General features: G+C 40.7%; 1 protein-coding gene across 2 annotated transcripts; it reads right to left on the reverse strand.

The window, feature by feature from the left end:
- Positions 1–630: 630 nt before the first annotated feature.
- LOC111571497 (cysteine/serine-rich nuclear protein 3-like) lies at positions 631–11,624 on the reverse strand. 2 transcript variants are annotated; one of them, XM_023274684.3, is made up of 5 exons: positions 11,208–11,624; positions 9,177–9,350; positions 7,475–7,731; positions 7,026–7,337; positions 631–3,997 (listed from the first exon to the last, which is right to left on the reverse strand). In XM_023274684.3, exons 2-5 carry the CDS (start codon positions 9,322–9,324, stop codon positions 2,915–2,917), a joined length of 1,800 nt encoding a protein of 599 aa, XP_023130452.2. In that variant the 5' UTR covers positions 9,325–9,350; positions 11,208–11,624; the 3' UTR covers positions 631–2,914. The 2 variants fall into 2 exon arrangements, with proteins under 2 accessions (XP_023130452.2, XP_023130460.2); XM_023274692.3 differs by having other exon boundaries at positions 7,041–7,337; positions 11,208–11,623.
- Between the last annotated feature and the right edge of the window lie 11,872 nt (positions 11,625–23,496).

Below are 23,496 nucleotides of genomic sequence, written 5' to 3' on the forward strand. Positions count from 1 at the left end.
AACCAATGTCACAGATTGTCCTCAGGCAGAAAACATGTAATCAGCACATCTACTGACGTCAGAAAAGAATGATTTAACCCCCTCATGCTGGAGGATGTCAGAAGCAGCAAGATGAAGCCAGTTGTTAAGCAACAGATGCCACCTGCTGGTATAAAGATACAATAACAAGGGGGTTGTAGGTTTTTGTCCACTTGTTTTCTCTGCATCTTGTAAAGTTTGATTAATGTGATTTTGGGGATTTACAAAAAGATAAACTTCAGATACACATCGTTCAAAAGTTTGGGATCACCCAGACAACTCCCACTTTTATCCATGTGCTAACATAACTGCACAAGGGTTTTCTAATCATCAATGAGCCTTTCAACACCATTAGCTAACACAATGTAGCATTAGAACACAGGAGAACATGTACCCCTATGGAGATATTCCATTAAAAAGCAGCTGTTTCCAGCTAGAATAGTCATTTACCACATTAACAATGTCTAGACTGGATTTATCATTCATTTAATGTTATCTTCATTGAAAAAAAAGCATTTCTTTCAAAAATAAGGACATTTTGAAGTCACCCTAAGCTTTTAAAGAGTAGTGTATGTAATCACAAACAATTTAATAACCACCTTTAAACTGGTGTTGATGTTAAAATGACCTTTATTCACACTTTCATGGAAATGTACACTTTAAAAAAAACAACACAAAGTACATTTGGCCCCCAGTTCTTGGCAGTATTGAGAGACGAATTTTTCTTTCTAGCAAATGGAAAAAGTTCATGATGTTGATTTGCTCATGGCTGTAAAATGAAAATAACGACTGAAGAATTCTCCGATCTTCATGAATGCTCAAATTCATGACTGATACTGTGTCAGCACAATGATTTAAAAGAAAAGTAGAAATAATGTGATGTAAAATTAAGTTCTGATACACTGTTGACATACTTCACAGTATAATTTACATGTTAGCAGCAAGAAAGTTGCTAGCAGCTCTGTGAGCATTGGGTTGAGGCTAATGCTAACACCGGCATGCTAACAGGGTTATGTTTACTGTCTTAACCCTCGTGTCGTCCTGCGGGTCAAAACTGACTTGGTTTAAAGTTTGAAAATATGACTTCTGATGTCCACATTTTCAACATTTTTGGGAAATCTGAACATTTTTTGGTGGGAAAAAAAGTGTTAAAAATGTTTCTTAAGAACATTCACAAAAAAATCAACCAAAATCCATTGAAATTCGCTGGATTTTGGTTGAATTTTATCTGAATGTTCTTAAAGAAAATAGAAGTTTTACTGATATATATGGAATCACTTTAGATATTTTTAGGATTTTTTTGGAAGATTTTCTCATTTTTTGAAAACATTTACAAGAATTTTCTTGCCAAATTTGGGGGGATTTTTTTAAAAATAAAATTTTAAAGGGAAACTTTTAAGGAATTATTGGAATTTTCTTCCTGAAGGTTTTGCAAATTTTCAGAAATCTGGAGATTTTTTTGCTGAATTTTTGGATTTTTTTCAGACAAGGAAACAATAATTTTTGGTGCCCATAAATGAGGACAACAGGAGGGTTAATGTGACATGCTAATATTTGCTAATTAGCATGAACGCAAAGTGTAGCTACTGGGAATTACATTACTTCTGAAAGAAGGGAACATTTTGACACATTAGCAGCTGTTTGTTTCCACTTCATGTCCAGTATTTAGTTTTTACTTCTGTTTTTGCTGGGAAATACCTGACTCTTTAGTTGCTAAATGCTTCCACAAGCTAATTTTTCATGAAAAACTTAAGCCTGCTGCAACTACAGACTGTATGTAAAAGATGGACGTAGCCAAGTGTTGATTTGCGGGCTTGACTTGGTAACTGGCCGTCGCTATTTTGTCTTTTTGAAACTATGAGTGAGCGGTGTATGTGACTGAGAACTCGAGGACACTACGCACAGTGAAACGGTAACACATAGTCAAGTAGGCATTATGTCTATTTAAATTAGATCATAATTTACTGAACGAACATCATGCTGCACTGACTTAAAGCTAGCAATTAACACCTTGAGATCATGAGGAAAATGGTTGCTGAGGTAATGACTAAAGTGTGAAGTAGGGCCATTTTCTCATAGTCTTCTATACAATGAAATTATTTTTCCAGCTTAAGGAGTCGCCCCCTGCTGGCAGATTTAAACTTCACTTTTCTGGCCTTAAGGACATGCCAGTCTTTTATATGCCCTCTATTGCTGCAATTGACACCATGAGAGCTGTGAGAATCAATCAAAATAGCAAATTTAAGAGCTTTAAAAAACAAATATTTGTGGGTTCTTATAAAAAAAATAGTTATTGTGGCTGTTCCAAATTTAAAGCAACTCATCCAGTAGTGATTCAATAAAGATATTCAACTCAAGAGTTAGCATGTCGCTAAAATTTAGCACAAGAAGGACCCTTTATATGAATTATAATGGTGTGTGTTGGTAGCAATTCGTACAAATGTAAATGTCATTTATCATTTTACAGACTGCAAGCTGTGAAACATCTCCGGTAAACTGAACGCATGCGGTATGGACAGGTATCTAAGAATAATTAGCAGCAGAATGGGACAGCAGCACAACAGAAAGTAGTAAAACAACACAAGCACCTCGAAATCTGGTTTTGATCTGTCATAGGCACCAACCCAAAAACATGCGTTCATGATCAAGGACTTTATAACAGCATAAATTATACACTATTTAGTTACAGCTAACGTACAGAAACACCGTTTTATTGAGTGTCAACAATGAACTTGTAATTTTATCGTCTCTTGACAGATTTCAACACCTGTTCGACCCTTTCTCTCTTTGGAAGTGCACTTATCAAGAATAAAGCAAACTCTTATGGTTGAAGGTCACAATTCTTGACTAAAGATTTCCAAATGGCAGCTGGTTCCCCTCCGTGTCACTTCACTAGTCAGACGCTCTCCATTGACGTCATCTGATCTCCGTTAGTCTGCAGTCCCGGTTGCTCCTGTACGGTTTCCTCCGCCGTCTGCCTCTCAGCCGAAGCCTCAGTCTGTGAGTCATGACGGTCTGGATTGTTCTGGAGGTCCGTCGAGCGAGGCTGTTGATCGGACCCGCCAGCAAGGGCAGTGTTAGTCTCACGAGTGTCTCCATGTGAGGAAGTTTGGAGTGCCGGGGATTCGGGGAAACGGCAGCGAGCGATCTGCTGCTCTGTTTGGCAATTGAGTTCTGTGTTTATTTCAGAGCCTAATGCTGACTCCACTGTGGGGAGCGTGGGAGTGATGCTGAGGTTTTCGGTGAGGAAGGCCGGAGTGTCACTGACGGAGCCGTCTCTCTGGTAGTGCTGCATGGGGGGAGTGTTGTTGAAGGGGCCACCGAGGCTCATGAGTGTGCTGTTAGAGTAGCTCAGCACAGAGGGCAGGGGGACAGAGTAGGACGGAGGACTTGTTCCGTGTAGCGAACAGTCCCAGTCGTCCTCCTCTTCCTCATCGTCGTCCTCCTCTTCGTCATCCTCTTCATCCTCCTCGTCCTCCTCTCCCTCCTCGGGGTCGATAGTTTCCAGGCTGTGGGTGCTGCAGTCCGACAGCCCGCTGCAAACGCTGCTGCCGTCCTCATCATAAGCTTCGTCGTCCTCTTCCTCGTCTTCTTCCTCCTCCTCCTCGTCGTCCTCTTCTTCCTCTTCCTCCTCTTCATCCAGATGTGAATCGGTGTCACCTGTGTTCTGGAGGTGCATGATGGGAATGTGCGGTGTGCCGCTCATCAGCGGGAACTGCAGGTTCGGCTGCTGCTGCTGCTGCTGCTGCTGCTGCTGCTGGACCAAAGTGGAGTCGCCATGGTAACCGTTGCCATTGGTTACAAGCTGCTGCTCCGGCTGCTGATGCTGGTACTGTTCCTCGCGGCTCTTCTCCAGCTCCAGCTTCATGATGGTGTGCAGGAAGTGGGTGCGCACCCGGACCGGGTTGAACTCCAGGCGTCCCGTGGTGTTGCTGCAGCCCTCCTTGGTGCAGCCGCAGGGGAAAGACATGCGGTCCACCTGAGGACGAGAAACAGAATTACATACACCAGTGTGGAGCAGCAGCAGCAAAAGTAAAGCGAGCTGCCAGTCAGAGCTGGTCATGCGTGAAGAAATACTGCAGAATCTTCTGTAGGTGTTATTAATATTATTACACACCTGAAGGCAGCAGAACTTTGTGTTGCCAAAACCCTGAACATCTTAATGATTGAAGATTTCCACGCTATTCTATGTTTAGACAAAAAAAAAAAACAACCATTTTGTTCCAGACCTTCAGGGTAAATTCAATAATGTATAAAGCAGTGGTGCTGGTAGGCCTGGCCGTCTGAGGCTGCAGCCCCCGAATGTCTTATAAATAGCCTCAGATCCACTCATCTGTCATTCCATCATGCATTAAACCATATTTGGATGATGTTCATTTTGTCGTTAATTATCATAGGATAACGTTATTTTTTATACCGACGAATCAACGTAAAGATGGTTTTATCTTGGCTGATATGTTTCAACAGCATCTGCAGTCTTCTTCAGAGCGTCATCTGACTTGTGCTGACGTCCTTTTTATCAGGTGACCGGTCTGACAGATCTGAAGACGCTGTCAGATAGGCCACGCCCCCCGTCGTCAGGTGGTCTCTGGAGGATGGAGTCCCAGGTATGCGAGAGGATGTAGGCCCCCTCGTCCCGGTTCATGGAGCAGCTCGCCCGCTCCCTGATCTCGATGGCCTCCTTGATCCATCGTTTATGTTTGTTAGTCTCCGATGTTACAATCCTCCCCCTGTCCCAGTCCATGATGTGATAATTTCTTTTGCAGTGAGGCCATCGAGATCAGGAAGCGGGCGAGCTGCTCCATGAACCGGGACGAGGGGCCCTACACCCTCTAATACCTGGGACTCCATCCTCCAGAGACCACCTGACGGCGGGGGGCGTGGCCTATCTGACAGATCTGTCAGACCGGTCACCTGATAAAAAGGACACGGTCCAGTTAGCAGTGTTAACGTTAGCTTAGCTTGCTCGCTAATTTAGCTCGCCAACTTGGCTTGTTAACTTAGCTTGCTAACTCAGCAGGCTAAGTTAGCAGCGGTAATGTTAGCTAACTTAACGCTTGTTATTTCAACACCTGCTGAGTCACTGGCAGCTAGGGTTGCCACCCGTCCCTTAAAATACGGAATCATCCTTTATTTGACAATTAATTGTTGCGTCCCGTATTGAATGAATACGGGATATAGATTGTTCCGTATTTTCATAAACGCCCCGTACACGTCTGTCACACACCCATCAAAACTGCATAAGGAACAAAATAAAACACAGGAAATACGAAGGGCAGCCAATTTAAACTTCGTAGGACCTACTGAGCGAGGACCCGATGCGAGGTCCAGCAGATCACGCTGCACCCACGTGTTTAAAAATGTTTACACCCGAAACTCCACTACGTCCACAGAAGCAAAAACGTTTGCAAATGTACAGACGTGAGTGGGAAAAGAGGAACCCGTGGCAGTGGGTAAAAGGCAAACTGTGTTCTGTGTTGCTCATGGACTGACTGAAGTAAAGCAGCATCAGGAGACCAACATGTAAGAACCATGAGAACAGAGAGAACCCAACCAGTAGGTCACAGTTTATCATCATCTAATCATCTCCTGAAGCCCATATGGTGAGAGACATCAGTATCTGGCTGTTAGTTTACCAGAGGATGCTTAGAATCCTACTGATGTAGTCCTAGACTCTACACTGTTTTAGTGATTCAATAAATGCCTAAGTTGTTTTGTTGTTGGTTTTTTAAAATGCTTTTTAGTTTTTAATAAATATTTATTTAATAGCCTATATGTAATCAATACATGACCTTTGCGTATCTAAAGAAAAACTCACTCAGAACTCTGGTATGTTAACAGTACTAAACAACTAAATCAATAAATACATGTATGCACATAAATAAGTTAATACATTAACTGTGTTAAGGTAACATTTAGATTTAGATGAAAAAAATGTCTGTAGAGAATTTCTTTGTCCAGTATTCTGCATTCAGTTGTTTATGTTTTTGCAGAATCCAATATTTCACTGTTTAAAATGAGGCCACTTCTGTTCAGGCAGAACCTGTGATCATAAAACAATACAAAACTCTTAGTTTCATGTTAATAAAGCACTTAAAGCTTTAAGTATGGCTAAATGCTTTTTTCAGAATTAAATATATCACTCCTTAGGTGGTAGTGGCCCCAAGTTCAGTAAAGTTGGAAAGATATTCACAGATTCAGACTTCTGACATCAATAACTCATTAGATATAGGTTGTCAAAACATAAACGGTGCCTCTTTCCCATCGTTGCAAGGTAGACAATGTGCTACAAGCCCAGTTTTATCAACAGTAGCTGTCTTTCAAGCTGCACAAATAACATTGATGTCTATGTGTAGCTGGCTGTGTGACATCTGTCTGCAAAACCACTGCAACAGCAAAGAGAGACACAAGTATTCACTAACTTCAATCTTGTTCTCTGTAGGTACACAATGTGCTACAAGCCCAGTTTTATCAAGTAGCACATTGTGTACCGTATAATGATGGAAAAGAGGCATCATTTATGTTTTCACAACCTATATCTAATGAGTTATTGATGCCGGAAGTCCGAATCTGTGAATATCTTTCCAACTTTACTGAACTGTGGCCCAGAGGAGCCGTGGTGGGCGTCCTTTATTTTCATTTCTGAAAGCTGGCAACCGTACTGGCAGCTCCCACACTGTTTTGATCCCCATGAATACATTTACAAAATTGTAAAATGTAATTTTTTAAAGACATCTGTAACAGTTTTGAGGAGGTTTTGGCAATAAAAATGAACAAAATATTGTCAAATGCTTAAAACAAATATATATACTGTCTAATGATGTAAGTGAATGGTTCACAGTTTGATGTACTTCTCCCATTTGGTAATCACAGTGCAGATGATTAATAATATGCATACAGACCCCTGGGGTATAGATACTAATTTGTTAGCTAAATTAAATTTTGATTTCAGTTTCTACTGCACAGACAGACATTAACAACACTTTAGTATTATAGATGGGCCTCACCACTGTTCCATTTACCTGGCACTTAATGCCGGCCAGGCTGCAAGCACAGGTCTCCGGGTCACAGATCCCCCGGCAGCGACACCCACACTCCTCTCGGGATATGCGGAGGGTGCGGAGCTCGTGTTTCTCCTCCACGTCGATGCGACGGACCCCCGAGGCACGCAGAAGGGCCCTGCGCCTCCTGGTAGTCAGGGGCTGGAGGAAGAAGTAATCGTCCACTTCTGTGTTGTCCACGTCCAGGTCATCTTCTGAGATGTCGTCCAGCGTCAGAGTGTCTGCCTCCAAGGATGACACGGTGCCATTCTTCGTCAGCTGGAGGAAGGGAAGTCACATTAAGAGTAGATAGTAGTATGTACACCCCCGCAAAAATGGAAACCCTCAGGATGTTATATGTGGAAAAAAAAGGTCTGGATTTTATACATGGCAGGGAAACGCGTCGTTCTACTGACTCTGAGTTTGATGGCGTTGAGTTTCTCCTCTTTCAGATGATCCCTCAGCATGTTCCGGTGGCTCCTTTTCTGCTCCATGGCGAACTCCCTCAGAGTGAAGCGCTTCACCCCGCTGTGGCGAGGCGACATCCCCAGGGTGCTGCCGCCCTGCGTGGGCACGCTGGTGAAGCCCTGCCGCCGGTTGAAATAGTAGACTGTCACGCTCTCAAAGTGCACGTTACGCCCTCGCAGTCGCTTTGACTGCTGCTGCAGAGATGCTGAGATAAGAGATAAGGTAAGATGCCTTTATTATTAATGAAAATACAACAAAATTCTGCCGGTAATCTCTTACAGTAGCTGCATGAGCTGTACTGCAAATCACAATATTAGAATATATATGTATGTAAATAAAATCAAACAAATATGTAAGTATGTACACAAGTAGCAGCAAGGATGTACGGAGCAGTAAAGTGCATTTATAAAGTGGCCATTGAGCAATTATTGTGAAGAAGCTATTCCTCAGTCTGTTTTATTTAAATAAAAGGTCTTTAACATTTACTAAATAGCTGCTAAATTCTACTTAAAGCATGAAACTTTTCCAAAGACTTAGCTAAATGCTAAGTGTGGCAGCTCAAAAGAGCAAAACTGAACCAATAATTTCCATTTTGCAACACCCCCTATCTAAAGTTTGCCATGGCTATAGATTTTCTTTGACTAGATGTCCTCCCCATCAGGAATTTTCAGGTCAAACACTCACATTACAGCATTCTGGTGAATTTTATGCCCCATTTTGTGCTTTTTCTACAACAATGTATGGGGAAAATGTCTTTTCTTTATGTAAAAGAAGACAAAAAATTCACAAATCAGGTGACAGTTCCAATTATAGGGTGATATAAGGCAGTCAGGATCTCAGGAACTCTGTATTACCTTTTAATTCTAAGCTCCTGTAGATCAACTTTTCTCCTTAATATCCTCGCTCATTCAACACACCGAAAGACATGATTGACTCTTCTGTCTCTTTGAACATGCATGTAGCACCTTTTCACATCATTGATTGATTTGATTTAAATTAAACTAATTTAATAGCTCATGTGCGTTTCTGCCTGATTTCAGCTTAGTTTTAAAACTCTCTGCACATTCAGGACACGTCACACCTATCTGTGTCTAACAAAAAAGACATCACTGAGTCTCAGAGTGAATGCTGTAGCAGTATCCCCTACGTTCACCCTGAAGTTTTCTATAAGTAGCTAATATTAGCCCCTACAAGTTACTTGTCATTTCAGACCAGGTACAGCTGGAGTAGTACTGCTAATAAAATTAACAAAACAGATATTACATATTGAAAAACTGATTCTTACAGTCAGAGACATCACAACGTTTCAGGTACTTATAGTGGTGTCTTAAGAGGATATACAGCAGTTTGTTGTCAACATATCACTGGACTTTTCTGTTATACATTATAGGACTAGATTGCAGTATAATTTATATACCAAAATGATCCCAAAATAGGACACTGAGGGCACCACAGGTGAGCAGTTGCAAGAAGCCTGCTAATAACTGTTGGTAAAGTACCAACACAACCCGCTTTAATGACAGCTTGGTGTTCCTTTCATGCCTGTAAAATCTCACAAAAGATTGAAATCCTTGTCGACTAGTTTTAGAAGCTCTCTCTCTTTATATTCTTTGTACGGGAGCACAGAACGGTGTGGTAGTGTGGTCTTACAGTCCAGCAGTCCGGAGGGCACAGAGTGGTTGAGACTGTCGCTGCTGTTGCCGCTGTCGCTGCAGGAAACCTCGTCATCATCAGACCCCTGCAGGGACAAATAGGGAGAAGGGCCCTCCTCGAGCTTCCTCTTCAGAATCCCACTCATCTTGTGCCTCCTCAGACTGGTCACACCTGAGCAAAAGAGACAGGTAAAGTTTCAGTCCTTCCTGATAGATCAACTTGAACACTAGTGACAACGAAACAATAACACATTTTGGCTAATTTTCCAGGCCTTTGAGACAAAGAAAGCAAACGTGACTCATTTTCCACTTTTAACAAAGTTCATTCATCTTGCTCTCCTGAATATTTTTGAATCCATCAAGTTCTTTGGTCAGAGGAGGAGTAACACATCTCATCTGTTCACCTGAAGCTCTGTGGCTCCTACATGAGCAAAAATAGTCACCAATAATGAGGCGCATGTTGTCAGTGGAAAGCTCTGTTAAAGCTCCCCAGCGAGGCACCAAACAAACAGTTAGTCACTAGCAAGGAAGCCAGAAGAGCATTTAGCAGGGAGAGAAACTGATACGTTTCTCAGAGCTAAAAGGAAGCCATAACATAGAGCTAATTGTAGTTACTTTAGAAATTGCTTGGTAAGCTATCTATCTATCTGTCTGTCTGTCTGTCTGTCTGTCTGTATGTCTGTCTGTCTGTCTGTCTGTCTGTCTGTCTGTCTGTCTGTCTGTCTGTCTGTCTGTCTGTCTATCTATCTATCTATCTATCTATCTATCTATCTATCTGTCTGTAGTATAATTGATCTAAATTTGCAATTAAATGCAGTATTTAGTAGCTTGTTGGACTTATTCTGAAAGAAAAAAACATTGTCTTACACCTCCTAAAATGTTGAAAATGAAGCTACATTTTCACACTGAAAATAATAAATTTTTGTCTTAAACTTTTTTCATCCATTCCACCATGGCAAACTTTTGTCCTGAAATTTAAAACAAAGCCAGAAGGAGATGAAATTAGCAGTGTAGCGTTTGAAAACTGTATTTTTTCTGTTGTGTGTCTCTGGTCAGTCACAACAAAATTGAACACTGTTACCCTGACCTGAGTAAATAGTTTAAAAATAATATTTTTTGTGTAAAAGCCGGTTTAATTTTGGATGTTTCAGGCTTACACTGGCAACCACTGCTTGTGTTGTTAGGTGACCTTGCCAAATGTTGTGTTACCTCAAAAACAGGGACCAACTCATGTCAAACGATGTGTTGAACTCATTAAGATTTTGATTAACTGATATTCTCTTTTCTATTGGTTGCTTTTGTGGAAAATTGGAAGTACGCTAACCCTTGTGATAAGAGGTGATTTGTGCACACGGTGACTTCTCCCCCCCACACCTCAGAACAACAGCTGATGATAAGAAATGTGTCTTCAGCCCGCCGTCTGCACTTTGCTGATAGTTAAATGTAAAATCTGTGGAAACTGTTGAGCCGACTGCTTTGACTGGTGGAGGATTACATCATTTGCAGCAGAGCCGAATCCTGGGCCAAGCTTCTCCTCTCTCACAGTCTTTGTCTCCCTTCTCTTACAACCTACTGCTCTACAGTTTTCTTCTCTAGCATCTCTTTTGCACTCTCAGCCGCATTTCTTAGCTTCTTTAAAGTATTTTTCCCTTAAAACACAGCTGTCCCTAGTATTCAGACCTGCAGAAAACCAGTAATGCCAGTGTGATCTGTGGTAGAGGAGACACTGTGCTCGATGCTACAGAAGGTGTTGCAGTTATCCTTCATCCAGGAGGATTTCCTGTGCTGCTCACCTACACATCTATGGTCGGGCTCTAATGACCGGCACCATACAGAGCAGCCAATCTCCACACACATGCACACGCAAGCCTGCTCACGTGTCTGCATGCACACGCAACCTCCCACTCCCCATACATGTCCACATCCCAAAAAAAACTGAGGTGGGAATTCTTATTGACAGATGTAAACCGGCATCATCCCGTGACGTGCGTTTAAAGGGCTTTCCGTGAGTCCGTCCGACCGTACTGACCTGTTTCCTCGGCTCGCCTTTGGTTTCCAGGAAGTCCTCCTCGACTCTCCTCTGCATCACACGGTGTTCAGCAGCAGCAGCAGCAGCAGCAGCAGCAGCCAAACATCCCCATGTGTCGTGATGATGCAGTGAGCGCTGCCATGATGCCTCTCTCTCTGTTTCCAGCAGCCTCTGGCACTATTGTACAGCACCGAGCACCTCTGCCTCTGCCTCTGCCTCTGCCTCTGCTCTGTCACTGTCTTATGGCTTCTGCACCCTCATCCTATGCTCATACTGTCAGCTCTCTCACCGTCTGATTCTCCCCTGCTCTGCACCCCCCTTCCTCTCTCGCTCTCCCTCTCTCTCCCTGCCTCTCTCTCCTCACAAAGACTTGTTCGCTTGGTGCTGCTGCCGGCTGGAAGCGCTGGAGCTTGACTGGGGTGAAGCAAGCCCTACGAGATCACAGAGAGGAGAGGAGGGTGGTGGGGGGAGTGTAGTAGATGTGGTGGTGGATGTGATGCGGTGGGGGTGGAAAGTGTACATTCGGCTCTGTGAATTATCTATTTTTCACAGCCTTCAGGAGGGTGATTGACGCAAATGAAACGTGCAAAATCCCAGTTTCTCACCGTTTTCATCATCAGGTTTTCCACCTACCTGAAATATTTACTTTTAGCGGGGCATCGAGAATGTAAATATAATTACCTTTTTGGCTCATTTGAATTCTAAATTGATAGCAGAGACAAACAGATAGGAGGAAATGGGAGGAAATGCAGCCAGTGACTGAGAAAACCCGATCGTTTTCACTGTTCTTTTGTGCAAAAAAAAAAATGTTCAGAATGTAGGAAGGCTCTCTGGCAGGCTTCCAGGCAAGAAAAACTGACCACTGTGACTACAGAATCAGCTGAGAAAAGACTGAATAGTCTAAAAAATGCAGATACTGCTCCATTGTTTTGTAAAATATATCCTTAATTCAGCTTTCTTGTGCATTTTAATCTGTTTAAGTAGTTGGACGCCGGATAGAAATACTTTTAAACTAAATTCCATATTTTTTAGCATAAATTTCCATTAATCTACTCATTAATAATGCTGATATTCTGCTATTTTAATTGGATATCAGCCAAATTTGACAAGAATTGGACATTCAACAACTTGAAACGGATGTTCCTGCTTCTCTCCTGAGCTACTGTGAGCTAATGTTAGCTGCTAGCTGAAGTTAGCCAGAGTTCAGCCACGTTTTTTCATGAACGAATCAGCAGCTTCCCACTTTAATTCACTGCTATGTAGAACAGCAGACGTATAGTTAATATGATGTCAGTTTAAATAGAAATTTTTAATCAGATTAGGGAAAAATTGATGAATAAATTGGGTTTCGCTTCAGCAAATAATAGCTAAGCCTACCTCAGGTACTGGCTTAATATAGTTACAGTCAGTGAAGCTACGGCAGCTTAGCTTGATAGTTATCTCTGCTTTATATTTGAATGTAAAATCTAATTAAAGCTGCAGCACTTAGAAATCTGGAAAAAGCAAAAAATATTAACAAACTACACAAACAAACAAAAACGACAAACATTTGAAAATACTAAACACTCCTCCCCTTCTATTCCATAAATATTACCGTTTTACCTGTTTGTATTTCTTGTATATTATAGTTTGACCTACTTGTAGTTTTTGTATTATTTGTATTTTCCTTTTATTTTTACCTATTTGAACATTTTGTATTTATAAAGCCTGGTGGACAGTCACTACATGTCACTGCCATACTATATATGCATGTGGCGATTAAAAAAATCGAATGTAATCTAAAACCTCCTCACAGACCAGTGCATGCTTCAAAGATAGTCATAGTGAAAAGTCATTTGAGGCGATTGTAACACCACAACCTCCAATACTATAGACTTTCTTTGCCACCTCATCTTATTGTTGAAAAGCCCTGTAATTACCTAAAATCTCCAGGCTCAATTTTCTAAAGCCTGTAAACAGAGTCAAGAGGGAATTCAGTAATTAAGTAATATAGATTCCTCTCAGACCACTGGAGTTATATTTTGCTAGAAGGTTAGTATGGAATTTTCACCCTATCATGCCAAAAACATGTATTAAGTCTGCAGTAACTGTGTTTTGGCTTTGTAGGTCTCTGCAGCAAAATAGTGAAAAGACGCAGGTGTTGAATCCCACACAGAACCTATTTACTAAAGGAGGTAAAATCACTTCCACATTGTCATGGGAACCCAGGATTAAAACCGCCAACCTTCCAGCCCCAATTCATTCATTCATTTATTTATTTTTAAAATGGGACAATTCGTATTAATGTACATTTCCATGTAAATAAGAGAGATTGTGGCTATACGGCTAATTTCCATCTCAAGTCCACCCTTTTTATAAATAACAATCTGAAATTAGAATTATAATGGTACAAGAACTGTTTATGGTTATGGAGGAGACATTTTTTCATTTTTTTTTAATATTCATGTTTGTACTGGAGGAGAATTGAAACTAGTAATTGAGTCGATAAATTCAGCGTGAAAATGTTTGCTCACATGAAAAGTAGGATAATCCTCTCAGACTAAAACACTGTCTGACTTCGTGCTACAGCAAGAGAAGTCGCCCCCTGCTGGGCAGACTTTACTTTACAGCCGTAAAGGCTACATCCACCTCTTATATACTATTCACACGGAATTACTATTACCTGAGGATCTCTGGTAATTTGTAAATTACCCCCCTATGTCTGTGTTTTTTGCAGTGCATTAGATAAACAAAGTCTGGATTTTACTCAAATTTATTGACCTATGTGACATATGATGTCATATCATGTGACGTCCCACGTCTGATGGGTCACAGAATATGGTGTGATACCTGCTCTGTCCAACATGCCGAACCAACGGTGTTGCCAGGACAACATAATTTGTGCTTTCCAAAACCCTTAGGCCGATACGTCACTGTTAAAAGCCTACGTTGTTACAACGCTATTGTTAGGGTCTCATTAGGTTTAGGTACAAAAACCACTTGGTTAGGTTTATGGAAAGCTTGTGGTTCGGGTTAAAATGATCACTTTTGGTGGTTTGTAGTCATCATGGAAAAGTAAATATGTCAAAGCAACAATGTGACTTGAGAACGTTGGCCAGCGCTGCCGGGATAACGGGCCGTCAGGGCGTTTGTATTCAGCCTGTTGAAAGATAGGTGTAGAAAAATGTTTCTTACCGCACGCTGCTATGCATGTCTTCCATCCCAGTATCCTCCCAGATTTCCCTCTTCTTGTTCATCTGATTTTGCCGTTTCTGTGAATGGTCCATAGGCCTGTTGTGTATCTGCCTACTCCTGCATTTGCACCTAAAATGCCTCCATAATTCAACCGGGAAAGATGTAGAAGAAGACGTGCAATAAAAAAATCAACAACTGAAATACTCCCCAATCACTGAGATGCAGATTCGTACGGGACTAGTATTATCCCGGGACGTCGATGTTTGGTGAAATATGGTCGGTAATTTGCGGTGGAATTTTTACTTTACAAGTTACAGACATGGAGAATTCACATGGGATTAAGATCACAGACATCCTCCACAATTATTACAAATCACCACTGGTCCCGAGGTGATACTAGCCCCGTGGGAATCATGCAGTTTATATGTAAATGTGAAGTATATAACTATTTTTTTCAAGGTGACTTTGGTGTGGAGTTTGTCCTCAACTAAGTCATCTTGACAGTTTTTACTGCTGAGTCATGGACACTTCACAAAGGACTGCTCCATCAACCTTTATTTAACCTCGTCTATCATACAGTGAGCTCCATGATGGTTTGCACACAGTTATCAAACAGGTTGATGGTACAAATTAAGATTTTGAATGAACTGTAGAAAGTTTGGTTCTTAGCAAGCTTGCTAGGTGTCTGTTGCAGAGCACATTAGTGATTATGGATCAAACTGTGGTTGTTCACAGTCTAGCCTTGTGAGAATGCGTGGAGGAATTTAGCTCCAAATCTGATTATTTCCAAAACAAATAACAAAGGGGGAAAAGTCATGATTTAATTTCATGATTTAAGAACCAAATTCAAATTCTTAATCAATGCCATGTTTTAAAGATCATTTTACATCATACATGGTGCATTGAAAGGAAGCAAAAAAAAGAAGAAGTGACAAACCAACCAACCCCCACCCACAAGTCCATAAACATAGTTGCTATAGCAATGGTAGACCCTGAATGTCTTCACATTATAGTAGTACAGGTTTAGAAGTAAAGCTACCAAAAAGCCTTAACCTTGAGTTTACATGTACTGAACACACAGATGGTGTGTGTGTCGTCGTGATTCACCTCTTTCAGGTTTTCTTTTCTGAATGCAGCACATAGAAAAGGGGAAACAATGCGAAACACAGATGGAGAAATCCACTGACCAAGTCGGTTTTACAGTTTCACGATGTTCTCAGAAATACTCAGTGGTTCATTTATGTCGACTTTGAATGAATGTGTTTGTGGTAGACGATTGAAAATTAATAAATGCAATGATCTGTCAGGTGGAAGACAATCACACTGCATTAAGATCTGCAATGGCTGATTGTCTTTCTGTCCTGTGGGGAGCTCTGTTCATTTTTTTTTAAAGTATAGAAGCTTGTGTTGTGTCAGGTTTGTAGAGTGAATCATCCTTGACCATACGGGCAACACACACATCGTAACACATGTCAGAATGAATACGTGTTTTAGAAGTCGGCACAGTTGAACATTTAAGCACCGGAATTAAAACCTAACAACGATCTGTTAAGAACAGAACAATGACGTTATTATATGTAGTTCGTTATTGCTGTCAGAAACTAATACATGACCTCCACTGGCGGTTCCACAAGGACATTTTTTTTTTTTTTTTTGGTTTTGTGCTTTGAATCGTCTTGTTTTCTCCTGGCAAGGATGGAGTGGTAATGTGCTGGAGAGACGGAGTGATCCTTCCAATCAGCTTCCATGGCAACGGGCCACAGGAGGGAGGGAGGGTGAGGGAGGGAGGGTGAGGGAGGGAGGTTGGAGGAGGAGGAGGAGGAGGAGGAGGAGGCAGCTAGAGGGGTTGTGGGAAGGTGGGGGCTGGGATGAGGCAGCTCCTAACTCTGAAGCAGGAGGGGAAGGCTGGAACAGGTCTGGTTTTTCAGTGAGAGAAAGAGCTCAGTGCTGGGAAATCTGAACATCGACCAAAATGTAGCGTTGAAATAAGTGTCTGCAGCAGACTTCAATGTATTTTCTTCTCGTTATTACAGTTATTACATCAGATATCTTCACACTGAAGCTGAAAAACTACAACACACTAACTCCAAATATACAGTCTGCCCTGCCGTGGCACTTAAGGTCAGTGGAAGTAATGTAATAACAATGATCCAAACATTTGAAGACCCACTCCAATTATTGTTATCAGATACACCAAACAAAGTAATCACTGTAATTATCTACTATTATTCTCTTAAAGGGACCTGCAGTGTCTCATCTGTACTGGATGAGTTTGTAGTGACCTTGCTGACCATCTGCTGCACAGTGTCTCTTTTTCTACAATATTCCGAAGCTTCTGAGCGACATACGACTAGGAAAAGACAGGTTAACTCAGCTACCACATGAAATATCAACCATGTTGGCTGCTCAGTGCTGAATTGGAATTAGAAAAACAGCACATGTAATATGTTTAGCCTGCTTTTTCATCTCATCAGTGGTAAAAAAAAAACAAAAAAAAACAATGATATTGAATTTGTGTTTGTAGAAATGTATTAAAGGTTAGGGAAGTTGGTAAATTTTATAAACTATTACTCAAAATTATAACAATTATCCACTCATAATTTGAAGTCTACAGTGCTCATGAGTGGCCAAAGAAATGATGAAACTGACATGTAAGGTAGGGGTAAGTAGGGGTGCCTCGTGCTTTTGGGTTAGAGGTATTCTTAATTCTAATCAGTGGGGATGAAATACTCGCAGGCTTTGCTTTAGTGTCAGCAGGAATACCAAACTGCAAAAATACTTGCACTAAATATTTTCATAAAACTAAATACTGAGAGTGGCTGTACAGTGTCTCAGGGGTTAGCACCGTCGCCTTGCAGCTACAAGATCCCCGGTTTGTGTCGTGGCCTGGGATCTTTCTGCATGGAGTTTGGATGTTCTCCCTGTGCTTCTCCAGGTTCTCCAGCTTCCTCCCACAGTCCAAAAACATGCTGAGGTTAACTGGTAACTCTAAATTGCTCGTAGGTGTGAATGTGAGTGTGATTGTTTGTCTGTATGTGTAGCTCTGTGATAGACTGTTACCTGTCCAGGTGTCCCCTACCTTCACCCTACGCCAGCTGGGATAGACTCCAGGATGGATGGATAAATACTGAGAATAAAATGCAAACTGTTTTGTCTTTCCCCAGACTTCCTACATTTCTTTGGACTTTCCAGTCGGCACTATTCACCACGTGGTCATCAGACGACCTCAACTGTTCCTGATTTGTTCCTGTTACCTGCCGACCCGACTCCTTGTAAGTCATTGGCATCATCCTGCCTGCATGAATGCCTACAACCTATGGATGTGGATGTATTTTAGATCACTGACATTGGTTTTACTGGCTGCTGTTTTCCAGACAGACACAGTTAGCAGACCCTTTAGAAATGCTGAGAGCAGATATCTCCAAATTAATGCTTGTGTGTCTCGTATCTGCTGTTTGCTAACATGTTTGCCGCCTCAACCTCATAAGGTGACACACAATTTACAACTTATTACAGAAACAAACCTCAATACAACATATGCAGGTTTAAGTACAGTACAGATATTCTTTTTAGGAATCTGTTGTGTCTAATTTTCATCCACTGTATTTACTACTGGGATGCAGTACTTACTGTTTTGCAAGACGACTCAAATTAATGATTGTGGGAGTTGTAATCAGTGTAGTTTGCTATGGTGTCAGTGACCAGCAGGGGGCGTTCTTGGTCAGTGATCCTTTCACTGTAAGTTTTTGCTGTGGCTCCTGTCATGAGTCCATCATTAATTCCCAGCCCCTGCTGGTTCGGTGTAATTGTTTCCTCAGGGACTCAGACAAATGGCTCAGCTGTCTAGTTCCACCGTGACCCGCAGACCTGTGTGTGTGTGTGTGTGTGTGTGTGTGTGTGTGTGTGTGTGTGTGTGTGTGTGTGTGTGTGTGTGTGTGTGTGTGTGTGTGTGTGTGTGTGTGTGTGTGTGTGTGTGTGTGTGTGTGTGTGTGTGTGTGTGTGTGTGTGTGTGTGAGAGGGATGGGCTAAGGGACTAGCTTAATCTAAGGGGGGGAAATAAATGGTCTACATTACATCATTCCTGTATAATCTTTTTAAAAATTTTTTGATGAATTTCCATATTGATCAGAACTACCCTCTTCAACTGACAGTATTCAGAAAGTTAGAATATGGGGCTTGAACAAAATACTAAAGGATACTAGAGGAGGAAAGAAACCAGAAAATATTCACATTTAAGGAGCTGCAAATAGAATTTAGAGAGTTTTTAATTAAAACTCTTCTCAGACTGATTAAACGATTAATTTAAAGAGTTAACAACTAAATGATTAATGCAAATGTATTGACTCCAGGTGCATAATTTTGATTATTTATTAATGCAAAACTGATTTAATTGCTCATTTTAATCAGTTTTCAGCTTTTAAACTTTTTGGACTTGCAGTCTGCCATTAGTTTTTCTAAATAAGGTGATGTGGACCAACTTTTCTTAAACTTTTACTCATTTATTATCACAGACACAAAATTTAGATGTTTTTTTAAATTAAAAATATTCTCAAACTGATGAAACAATTAATTTATAGAGTTAGTAATTTTATGGTGCTGTTGGTTTCTGGCCAATTATAATTGGCATCTTCACTGTTTTCAGATTTATTATATATTAAAGAGAGCTCATTCATAAATTAAAAACACAATCAGTAGATCAGCCATCAAGTAATTTATTCTGGCACTGTGTATTTCATGAGGACACAGGTCAATTTGTTCCTTTTTTGAGCAAAAAAAAAACAAAAACAAAAAAACAGCAAGAAAAGCACATCATCCATTAATTATAATGGATGATGAGTGGATTTTAATTAGTTGCTTCAGTTTCAGGGTTTCAGTCTTGTTCATGTTGACTCACTGTCAGACTATCTTGGCTCACTGGGACATTTGAAGTGAACACAACCATTGGTAATATTATTAATAATGGCTGTGCTTCTCTTTTGTAATTCTTTTAGTCCAGATTCAGACTTGCTGTTACTGTGTAGCTGCTTCCACTGCAGCTCCTCAATTACAGCAGCTCCATTTACCTGGTGTTTCAGGTACAAATCAGACCCCTAGTAACTGGCTAAATCGACAAATTTAGTTCCTGGATTGAGGAACAGTGGCGTTCACTGAAGTTAATTTGCTCTTAATTTCCTGTTTAATTGTTTTTAGCAACTCTATTGACTTCCATTGCTGCTGCCAGTCAGGAATCCCTTGATGATTCATCCATGGAATCTATAATGTGAACATAACAGCAGGGTTTAACTGAATTTACCCTCATTACACATAATAATCAATACAATCTTAAAAAAAAAAAAAAAAAAAAAAAAAAGCAAATAAAAGCAGCTAATGGCCAGCTGCAGGTGGTTAAACTCCAGCAGGATTGTTAGATTACAGTGTACAGGTACCATCTTTTTTCTTCACAAACGTGCTTTTCATTGCAATATTTAGACTTTTATTTATATTGGCAACAAAAATGTCCACAAATCTATCTTTTTTGCCAGATACATGACATCACTTTCAGTCCAGTGAGCCCATGATGTGTTTCCAGGCAGCGAACACCAGAGGGCAGACTTGGCTTTGGTTAAGATTACAGGTTTGAAATGATTTCAAAGGCCCCTCAAATGCAGCATTAAGACCCTTATGTCAAGGTTAATGTGTAAACAGTTACATATAAAGCATAATTTTATGTTAAACGTGAAGAAGTGTTTAATTTTACTGTGAAAATAGGGCAGGATTCTGCTGGAGACCACCAGGAGTCTTTACACAGCCCTTACAGGTGCCCAGATATTGCTTAGAAAACTCTATAAAAGCTTCCTTTTCATGCTGGGCTTTGTTGTTGGATAAGATTTAATATTCACTCTATAAAACCACAATCTAAATGAGAATTTTTTTAATAGCCTGTCAAGCCAGTAGCCCATTGAAAGACCTCCTGAAAGATTGAAAGGCATTCAGTAACGAGCATCTTTTATTGTGGCTGGCTGGTCTCTGTAAAGCAGAGCACAGCGTTGCAGCCAGCTGTGATGAATGCAAAAAAGAGGAGGCAGTCAGTTTTTCCGAGTCAGAAGAGGAGGAGGTGGCTGAGAGCCGGTCAGGGAGCAGATGGCATCTCCGTCTGTCTGGTCTGTTTAAAGAGCACCGCAGGCGAAGCCCCAAGTCAAACAAGCCAACTACACGGCCTGAGATGATCTCAGAGCTTCCACTCTTGCTCACCCTAAAGCCATCAAGATTAAATCCTTCTTCTGTACTTGTTCAAATTACTGATCATTACGATGTGTAACACAGTTAGAAGACTGCTGTTGAAATGAAGATTGGTGAACATTACAGTCCCACAAAAAATATAATTTTGAGCAAAAGGTGGTTGTTTAATCTGTATGCAACCAGCTGAACACATATTTTCATTCTATATATACACTGCCTGTCCAAAAAAAAAAGTCTGGACCACCTTTAGCTTTGAGAACGACACACATTCGCTGTGGCATCGTTTCAGTAAGCTTCTTCAAAGTCACAGCATTTATTTCTGTCCCAAGTTGCATTCATTTTCTACCAAGATCTTCTTCTGTCTCTGGTGATGGGAGAGTTGGACAAAGTCTTCTCCAGAACATCCCAAAGATTCTCAGTGGGGCTGAAGTCTGGACTCTGTGGAGGTCAATCCATCTCCTGCTCCCTGATCCACTCATTCTCAGTGTGACCCCATGGATCCTGGCATCATCATCATGAAGCATACCCATGCCATCAGGGAAGAAAAAATCCATTGATGGAAAGATCTGGTCATTCAGTATCTTCAGGTATCAGCTGACCTCATTCTTTGGGAACATAACATTGCTGAACCTGACCAACCCCAGATTCTTACCCTGATGCCCCCATCACTTCATCTGCCTCTCTTCTTACCCTGATGCCCCCACCGCTCTGGAACAGGGTAAATCTGGACTCATCAGACCACATGACCTTCTTCCATTGATCCAGAGTCCAATCTTTATGCTTCATAGCAAACTGAAGTCTTCTTTTCTGATCATCCTCACTGATAAGTGGTTTTCTTAGAGCTGCAGCTGTTTAGTCCCAGTCCTGAGTTCCCTTCATGTGGAAATGTTCTTACTTTCACTATTAAACAGCCGTGAGTTCTACTGTTGGTTTCCTACGATCATCTAAGAGTTTGTTCCTGAAGATGATGGTTCTCCACTATCCTTCAGGTTTTAATAGTGCGTTGGACGGTTCTTAACCTGATTTTAGTTTCAGAAATCTCCTTAGTTGTTTTCTTTGCTTGATGCAGGCCAATAATTTGACCCTTCTGAGACAGACTAACATCCTTTCCATGACCACAGGATATGTCTTCCAACATGGTTGTTGAAGAAATGAGAAGCTCTTCACTGCATCAGCTAGGGTTAAAGAAGTTGTCATCACTGCAGTAATTATCCAATGGAAGGATCTGAACTATTTACTTAGTTAAATCCAGGTGGTGACTTTTTTTGTTGGACAGGCAGTGTATATTAACGTACAACTATTTACCATACATTCCTACAGCTTTACCTTAAAAGACTCTTGTCTCTGCTTCCATTATTGTTGTCAGACTGCTAATACTCTACCTTACTATCCTCTGGCTGTATCAGATTGCCTGCTGTGTTCTAATGAAGGTGAGGCAGGAAGTACAAACCTCAGTAACTGGAGTAGTATTGCTGTCATCTGATCTTTACTGACTGCTGTCGCCACCGGTGTGCCTCGAAAGTGAGCAGGAAGTAATACAATCTGTATAGTGGGAAGTAGGAAACATAGAATACTCTAAGAATTCAGTCTGGAGGGAATGGAAGCGTTTTACAGATTGTTTAGAAATTGACTAGTAAATGTGGTAAAGTGAGTCTGTGGCTGTTATTCCAAACAATCATTAATCCTCATATTGTGATATTCGTTGGGGATATTAATCTTCAGCTATGGACTATTTATCTTTTATAGCAATGGGGTGCCGCAGGGATTTATTCTCGGTCAGGTACTATTTACATGAGGTTTGCAGTGAATAATTTTAAATTAATAAATTATGTCATCACTTAGAAAATATGTCAGGAATTAATGGAAAATGAATTGCGTGTTTTGACAGTTCCAAGTTTAAAAAATTGAATTCACTCTCATATAACCCTGACAAAAAAAAAAGCAAACTAACATTTGTGAAGGGAGTGGATTTTTGGCATATTTTCTTAACAAATTATTTGTCAGAAGTGTTCAAGATCAACGACTCTGCAACACGGTCACTGGTAAAATTTCATCTCTAGTATTTGGAAAAATGGCAGAATTTTCTCAGCATCTCTCAAAGAGAAGAACAAATATGACAGCTTGTTTATAGTATGCAGGTGAACACTAAAGCCTTTTTAGATTGGCTTGTTTGGATTTGTTCGACAGGTAAATCTTGTTAAATTCTTGTTGACCATCGCAGAAACTCCAGTTTAGCTTCCTGAGATTAGAACCTCTTTCCTCATTGGTCTTCATTGTTGACAGCACTTACACAACTGTTCCAAAGTCTGGGGTCATCCAGGTAATTCCATGTTTTCCATGAAAACTCCCACTTTTATCCATGTGCTAACATAACTGCACAAGGGTTTTCTAATCATCAATGAGCCTTTCAACACCATTAGCTAACACAATGTAGCATTAGAACACAGGAGTGATGGTTGCTGGAAATGTTCCTCTGTACCCCTATGGAGATATTCCATGAAACATTTCCAGCTAGAATATTAACCACATTTACCACATTAACAATGTCTAGACTGGATTTATCATTCATTTAATGTTATTTTCATTTAAAAAAATGCTTTTCTTTCATAAATAATGACATTTCTAAGTGACCCCAAACTTTTAAACAGTAGTGTATGTAAAACAAATGAATGATAACATATTAGTAGACAATTGAATTAGTTTTTCACAAGTTTCTGTTAAATGACGAATTAATTTACCAACTTATCACTCCCATCCAGTCTTCCTTTGATGCTTTCTTTGTTTTAAATTGTGGTTTACATTATTTACATTCATCTCATTCTTGCTGAGTTGCACAAATGCTTCAGACTGATTCATTTAATGAAACGATTTACCAAACAAGCCGAGCATTCTGCAG

The sequence above is a fragment of the Amphiprion ocellaris genome, chromosome 24, assembly GCF_022539595.1.
Source record: "Amphiprion ocellaris isolate individual 3 ecotype Okinawa chromosome 24, ASM2253959v1, whole genome shotgun sequence".
In the NCBI taxonomy this organism is placed as follows: Eukaryota; Metazoa; Chordata; class Actinopteri; family Pomacentridae; genus Amphiprion; species Amphiprion ocellaris.